This window comes from Pseudorasbora parva, chromosome 9, assembly GCF_024679245.1.
Source record: "Pseudorasbora parva isolate DD20220531a chromosome 9, ASM2467924v1, whole genome shotgun sequence".
NCBI classification, from domain to species: domain Eukaryota; kingdom Metazoa; phylum Chordata; class Actinopteri; order Cypriniformes; family Gobionidae; genus Pseudorasbora; species Pseudorasbora parva.
The window spans coordinates 10403383-10411639 of NC_090180.1; the positions used below are offsets into that span (position 1 = coordinate 10403383).

Genomic DNA, 8257 nt, shown 5'->3' on the forward strand with positions numbered 1-8257 from the left:
AAAAACAATGAAAAAATTACCAAAACGCACGACTTGTAGTTAACACACAACTTTAAAATTGAGACAGAAGATATAATAAAACATTAATTTAAAATATGAATAAAAAACTAACAATGTCTAAAAAAAATACTATAATAACATGGCTGTAAACATATTAAATATTAAGAAAGACTGAAACAAATGACAACCCTGAAAACATTGTACATTTTCTTTTTATTGTTCAATATATTACTTATTCATAAAATATTTGGCAAACCCATCCTTTAAAAAGCTATAACCACTGAAAATATAAATAAAAAATGCACTTGGTTTGTCTGTGCAAGATTATGTTAGAGAACAGGTTGCATTTGGCTACAGCAAGTGCACTTCAGAACTATTCACAGTTAAAAACATCTTGTGTTTTTAAAACAGGCTTGTGCAAAGCAGTGACCATAGTGACGGCACTGCATCGGTCTGGCATGAAAGCTCAGGGGCAGAATTAACAAGAAGGGCCTCAAGAGCTGGATCGGATTCAGTGACCTCTCTGTCCTTTACTCTGCCTTCTGTTTGCCCATCTGGGGGGGCGGCACTGGTTCTGGATCATCTAGTAGAGCCTGCTTTCGCTCTCTCTCCTTGATCAGCTGCACGCCACAGTAGGTCACAAACAGCACCGAGAGAGTGGACAAGGGGAAGCCTGAGGGAATCACAAGGGTCCTATTATTCTCCATGTACACACTCTTTTTTTCTCTTCCTCTGAACTTTTTTTGCAACATTTTTACATACACAGAGACACATTTTGTTTTAGTTTTCATTATATAATGCCATAAAGCATAACAATTACCTTTAAGAAGCAGCCTCTTAGCAACCAGCTGAGCAAAATCCAGACTGTTCAGTGCCAAGACATTGTACAGGACAATCTGCCAGAAGTTAACGGCGTTGAACAAGCCCCTGATTCGACGTGACATTGCCTCAGATATAAGATTCCGCTGGAAAAATATTAATATTACATTCTTGCTGAACTCAGAGTAAGCAAATGCTGTTATTTTCATTAATAATAAACTGTATTTTATATAGCACCTTTAAAAGCAGTTTATCAAAGCACTTTACACAAGATAACCAATACATAATACAATGATAAGAAAGATAAAAAAACAATTTTTTTTAAGTTGAGCTTTAAGAATCCCAAAAGTATAAGGTTCCCTAAGTTCAAGAGAAAGAGAGTTCTAATAGCAGCATAAGAAGAAAAATCTGTTGTCATTGTTTTTAAGTGGGTTTGAGGAACAGCCAACAGATTAGATAGTGTAGAGTGCAGTCTACGATTTGGAACTTAAGGAGTTAGCAACTCGGATAAATAATGTGTAGTAAATAATGTGTGTGCTGTTATATGTCAGCATCATATTAGTGAAATGTAATGCTATTCAGTCATGATGTAATATAAAGATAATCATTTTAGAAAAAATTATTAAAAACCCACATGCTCGAATCCATCAGGCTAAATTACACTGTTTGTTCAGTGGATGTCTTTGTGATCTTACCTCAATGGTGGAAAACGGTGGCAGAGAAAAGAGCTTTGCCACCCACAGCTCAAAGTTTAGGCCAAAGCAGTTAAAGAAAGACCAGATGTAAACCAGTTCACAAGGTCCGAGCCACAGAGTTGTGACAGCAAAGGTGCAGATGGTTGCAAGAAGCTCCTTGAAGATAGCATCATGGTTTTCTCCAATATGGTCATAGACATATCTTAAACAGAGAATAGAAGATATATGTTGTAAAAATGAATATTTTTCCTGAGTTTATGATTGATATAGCTATATATATTTTAAAATGACATGATGATACACATATGTGATTGATTATTTGCTCACTTGCATAGCCAGTCATTGATACCTCTGTCAAAGTGTCTGAAAAGTCAATGTCAGAAGAAACTGTTAACATGTGATCTGGTTACACAGACTAAAAACATTCTCCATTACTTGTCTGTTAACGACAGTTCTTACGTTTCAGCGAAGACATAGAGCATCGTGATGCATTTAGGAGGCTGAGGGGGGTCAAGATGGTCCAGTCTAGATACCGTGTTAATGACACCAAACATGACGGCTGCTTTTACCCAGTCATATACCAGATTAGAGTATGCCAAGCCAGCTGAAACACAATACAATCAATATTGTAGTGATAGTAAACTGAAAACTGAAATTGATTGTACTTACAAATAATTAGAAACTACTTGTAACATAATTTCTAAACATCCACTGTGTTTTTTTATAAACATCATTTACTAAAATGAAATAATTTGATTAAACTGACCCAGAGACCAGTCAGACAGTTGCTTCAAAAGCTTCAAATCATTAGGGATGGTCAAAATGTACAAGAAATGGAAAAAGACATCCACCACCAAAATAGCCCCAAGGTGCACCAAAGCATGAATGGTGATGTTCCACATCTCTCTTTCTTTACGAGTCAAGTTAGGGTTGTTAGCCTGAGAATATCAGAGGGATCGTTACAGTCATACTTAACCAGAGTGACACACAATTACATTTATGTATTCTATTATATAGATTGTGTTTTATATAAACAATTTCCCAGACCTTTCAATTTATTGTTTTCTTGAGAACTATATTAAGAAGCTATCAGATTCTTGATGTACAGGACTCACCTGCTCATGGAAACGATCAAAGGTCATGACAGGTCCAAAGAAGAAGAAGGGGAGGTAGAAGTTGTACTTGATCAGATCCATGAAACTGTAGTTACCGTCTTTCTTTTCACAGTTCTCTAGAGCAAAGCTCATACAGCGCATAATGGAGAAGCCACAGCCTCCGTAGAACAAGACGTCTTGCAGATCAAAAGAGCCAGTCGCAAAGCCTTCCTGCATTAAACATTATCAGAACATCAAAAAGACCGAACTTAATGGTTTTTCACATGCTGGTATAGACACCTGAACTGCACCCATTTGCATATATGCTCCATTTGGCCAGTTAGTTGGGTTTAACTTTTTTTTTCTAAATTGTAAAATTTTATTTTTGTATCATTATAAAAGATGATACAAAAACTATAGACTTTCTCACCTGCCAAGTGTTAAATGGCTCCATCTTAAAAGTTGCCAGGCTGGTAAGTCCAGCCACAAAGCAGAGCCACTTCCTTTTGACAAGGGCCACACTGTAGAGGATGATGCAGTGAGACAGGATGAGGGAGATGTATGTCCATCCCATAGTAATCAGGACAGCTAGAGATCCATACACCATGTAGATCAAAGATCTGTTCTGTGGGTTAGGAAGAAACTTCCTTGTGAAAAAACACATTTATGTAATCCAGCTGTCACATGCAACAATATTGAATAGGGGTTTTAAAAGACGTTTAAGCAGCTACTGTTTCTAAATGTTAGAAATGACAGTATGTGCTGGAGTTGTAGCAGTGCTAATATTAGTTGGTCAGTTAGTATGGTCAAAGAAAAGAAGTACTTTCATATTACCTTGAATGGATCTATACCAGTCTTCTTTGACAGCAGACAAAATACATGTAACATTTCACACAACATTCAGATTAGATTGTTTCACACATGCATTGTTAATATCAAAAATCTTTTTTTATTTTACTATTTTTGGTTAATAGTTGACTCTGTTGGCATATAAAATCATGCAACATTTGCAGAACACCTATAAAAAACTAGCACAACAAATACTATTATTCTTAAATCATTGTGCACAGGATGCATAACCACATACAATACCTTTGGGGACAACATCGAGCAGATCTTAGCAAAGATCACGTGACCAGAGAGGGCAAACAGGATATGATTGCGGAAAGTGGTAAACCACATAACCCATTCAAAATCTGACGCATCCTGAAGAGACAGAGGATGTCAGTCACAGAAAGCTTAAATATGATTTAATACAAATTGTTTTTGTACGGTAATAACAGTCATAATATAATACTTGCCATTTTTCGGCCAAAGTAGTGCCATCCTGGTTTCACATTCTCCCTAAATGCCTTCCTGTTTACATGCTCTTGAAATAAAAGAGAAAAGATTAACAAAAGCAGCAAGGTGCATTTCAGGCTAAAAAAATTAAATGTATTTTCCATTTTATATTAAGAAGGACGTTTAATCTTTGTTTCATTGCTATAAAATTACAATATTTATTGTGTATGCATGCAGTCTTTGTAGAGAGCTAACCATGTATTCAATGTATTGTAGAAATAAATAAAATGAACAACATATTCACATGATTCAACATTAAATAGGGTGAGCTCCTGCCTCCAGAGCAAAACCTTAATAGCATTACATAAGGTACATTTGCCAGTCTGTATAATCAGAGGCTTCTCTGTGATAATCCAGACTCTGAAATATATTTTGAGATTATGAGATGGTCCTGTGAAATCTGACACATCTTTGTAACATGAATTACAATGATAATACAAATTGCATAACAGATATTATTTGAGAGTCAGGGGTTGTTGGAGGTTTCTATGTAGGACTGGAACATTTTGACCCCAATCTAAAACGATGTTTCTGTTTATGTGCTGAAAAGTACACATAATCAATATGTGATGTTTAAAAAGGTTGTGGCAGGACATGTGGACATTGTGGCTGGTTTGCCCGCACAGAAACATGAATACTATATATAGTGCTCTAATTTACAAAGAACAAGAGAAAATGCACCTTTACTCATGGTGTTGTAGGACATCTATGATAGACATGAATATAATTCTGTGATCGTAATGTAGTAAGAAAAAGCAAGAGATAAAAATAAAGTGTACCACTGGAGGCCTCAATGATCCAGCTGCCTGCCCATAAGAGTGCAAGAGAGAGGACAGCAGTGTACATGTACAGCTCAATCTTGGGAAGGGCTGACTTGATCCCCATGGTTAACCTGAAGAGAAGTCTTACCATTAAAATCTCAATACAATCACATTAAAATGATCTAAGTTACAGGCCACTGCAGAAAATAGATCAGGTTACTGACGTACCTCCACACGTTTGTTAATGTTGTTTTTATTGTTTGTCATGTGAAATGTTCATTAACCAATTATTAATTATGATTTAGAATCTTATTTTGTTAGTATTTTTCTGTATTACACAGTATTTTTATTAGCTTCGCTGTCATACTCACTAACGGCCGTTAACGTTACAGGTCAAACGTCACTCACGCACTCCTCAGATTTCCACTGATCTTTCTCTTCTTTCGTGTATTTTACAACCAGGTCAAATGGACACTATTTAAATACTTTTCGTATATAGAAAACGTATCTAGAGTTTAGTGCTAAGGATAGAAGTAAAACTGTAAGAATATTAAACTATTCTATGAAGCAAAGGAGAAGGCGGAGAAATGTTTACCTAATGACATCCGCGGGCAAATATCTGTCCAATCACAGGGGATTCGTGTTACGTATTTATTAATATTAATGAGGTTGCACATTTTGCAGTTGGAGTAAAAAAAGATTTAAGAGTCAGAAGATAATTATAATAAAGTGCTAGGAATAAAAATATCACCGTTTTTATTCAATTAAATATTTTTTTTACAATTTTTATTTATTTAATAATTCACTAAAACAGCTACAGTGACGTTGTCGAGAAACATGGCATTTCCTTTCGGGGTCCGACAACCTTATAATTTTAATTGCAGAACTAGTTTTCAAAATCCAATTTGAGCAGTGATGTGTAGCCTAATGCTTCAAAACATTACTGTAAATGGTATAGCCTACAACAAAAGCATGAACTTGCCGGTCCTTTCTCATAATATATCTTAATAGCCTACATTTTCGCGCTCGTTTTAGCACTCGTAGTTTATTCGTTACCTTGGCTTGAAATATCAACATAATGTTTTTACTGTGTCTACTGTAAACTGTAAACCCTGTAAGTTTACTCTGCCAAGTGCAATAATAAAAGTAAATGCAAAAGCTGCTATTTTGCTGGAAAGACACTAGGCTACATTTATTAGTTTATTAGTAAAAGTCCATACATGTTCATCAAAAATAGTATATAGCCTAGGATGCATATCCTTTTACGCATTAGCCTACAAAACCGGTGCCTCCGCCTAGGGAATCAATAACAAAACTAAAACGAATTAAACAACAAAAGCATTCGCACTTTAGTTGACACCTGCAGTCTAATTCTCAGAAAACAAGACTGTAAGTCAGTGACTTAAATGGGAGTGCCTTATTTCACGGCTCCTCAGAAAGAGCACAGTCAGCTGCGCCGTAGCCTACAACCTCTTCCTATTTTAGCCTGAGCAGTTGCTCATGGTACAGTGCGGCAGCTGCAGCGCAATGCGATCTCCCACACATCAGGAGATCATTCAGGAGCATGAAAAACCATGGACTGCGCTCCCACGAGCGCCCTGGGCAGTCACTTTTCTTTCATCTTAACATTCAATTAACTACAAGTCATGCTTGTACCTGTTCAATTAAAATTAGTGTATTTGTGTTGACTAATTAAAATAGACCTAAAGCAAGATCTAAAATCATTTTATGATGCTGCCCAGCTCAGAACGCCCACGCCTCACCTCACTTATGGTCCGTGGGACTCTGTCTGTTTACAACACCGTGTACAGTAAGTACAGTAATTCAAAACGAAGTGCACTTGCTCAATACTAACCTCGTATCTGTCTTTCACGGCCTTTCAGATGTACGAAGACAGATGTCAACCCCCACAAAATTGGAGAAAAAAAAAGAAAAGAAAAGGGGGGTGAGTAATAGGGGCTGCTCCTAATACATCCGTCCCGGTTTCCCAGTGCCGATGGAGCACTGAGAGGCAGCAGTAGCTGTTGTGGATGTTGCGGGAGGGGGTGTAGAAAGTGTATTTATAATCCGGACTGGAACCGCAGAGGGGTGGCACCAGAACTGTCCATCAAAAAGGCGCACAAATTCAAGAACCATGCAGCGCTATATGATGCAGGTGCATGATGGACGGGAGGAATACTTTTTTGCTGTGTTCCATGAGATGATACTGTACTGTTGCACAGCAGTCATTTGAGATCATCCAGTGAAGATGAACCATTACTAGCTTCATAATTAATGACATTACTTTGGTATTATATATTTTTTCAACTGTGGGCTACAAGCAAAAGAAACGAATACAAGAATTTTAAGCCCACATTTTGCACTGGCAATTTATAGTTTTGTGATGTATGTCCTGTATATGCTTCTTGTTTATTAAGAAACAAGTGGAAATCTTTTTTGTTGTTGTTGTTGTTGTTGTAGTTGAAATAAATAAAAAAATAATATCCTACTATATTTATGTGTTATGCTCTGTCCACTGCTTGACATCAGGACTAGTTGTTTAAAAAAAATGTAATTACATGAAATCACCTGTATAAAAACAATGTGATTTTTTTCTTCATTCATCAATCAATTTTTAGGTTTCAGGATTTTTAAACCAAACTTTGTGCAAAGATGATTCTCGATTTATATCCCATTTTACTTCATCCAATATGTGGGTAAAATTGCCATAAATGGGTTAGTTTAATACAGTGTGATAATTTGCATATTCATTTGTTTTTGGGACAGCATGTAATGAAAAAATAATGGGAGTAATAATTGGCAATTTTCATAATAATATAATTTTAGGAATAGCCTATAATTTCTTTCCCTATATTTATTTTTTATTATGTCTCCCAAAATGCCTGTTAAACATGCAGCCATGTTCTCAGTGGACATGTATGAAATCAATGCCCTGTTTTGTAACATAAAACCATATTTTGATTAGAACCCTATATAGTATTTTTCTTTAAATTTTGTTGACAAACCATTTGAAAATTAGTTAAACAAAGAGTTGTTGTTGTGGTGAAACCTATTGTTTATATATATATATATATATATATATATATATATATATATATATATATATATATATATATATATATATATATATATATATATATATATATATATATATATATATAAACAATAGGTTAATCAGTTTATAGGCCTACCTAAATAATATAAAAACCAATATAACTATAATTCAAAACATAAAATGCATTGGTTAACATGATGGAAATGTTTGATAAGTTGCGATGGTATCGGCAATAAATACAGACCAGATTGTTTGTTGTTGTCTTGGTTTTTATGTATTTATATATTTTAATAAAGAGACAGAGAACATGAAAAATACGACATAAACGTGAAAGGGGTTTAAAAAATGATATGGCTATATAACATATAACGTGCAACAAAATCTTTGAACAGCAGAGGGAGACATGCGATGTAAATTGAATGCGCAGTGCGCACAGGGAAAGCCCTTACTATTTAAACCTATGATTTAAACCCATGTTTAAACCTCAGGCAG

The 8257-nt window shown here is 35.4% G+C and overlaps 1 protein-coding gene across 5 annotated transcripts; it reads right to left on the reverse strand.

Moving 5' to 3' along the window:
- Positions 1 to 192: 192 nt before the first annotated feature.
- Positions 193 to 6864, reverse strand: hhatla (hedgehog acyltransferase like, a). Of its 5 annotated transcripts, none has more exons than XM_067453077.1 (13): positions 6566 to 6864; positions 4729 to 4841; positions 3910 to 3977; positions 3701 to 3814; positions 3443 to 3463; positions 3039 to 3233; positions 2630 to 2839; positions 2281 to 2452; positions 1974 to 2118; positions 1842 to 1877; positions 1515 to 1716; positions 821 to 965; positions 193 to 673 (listed from the first exon to the last, which is right to left on the reverse strand). In XM_067453077.1, the coding sequence occupies exons 2-13, from the start codon at positions 4832 to 4834 to the stop codon at positions 531 to 533; spliced, it is 1557 nt and encodes a 518-aa protein (XP_067309178.1). In that variant the 5' UTR covers positions 4835 to 4841; positions 6566 to 6864; the 3' UTR covers positions 193 to 530. The 5 variants fall into 5 exon arrangements, with proteins under 5 accessions (XP_067309178.1, XP_067309175.1, XP_067309177.1 ...); XM_067453074.1 differs by having other exon boundaries at positions 3443 to 3466; XM_067453076.1 differs by lacking the exon at positions 6566 to 6864 and adding an exon at positions 5119 to 5319 and having other exon boundaries at positions 3443 to 3466.
- Positions 6865 to 8257: the final 1393 nt, after the last annotated feature.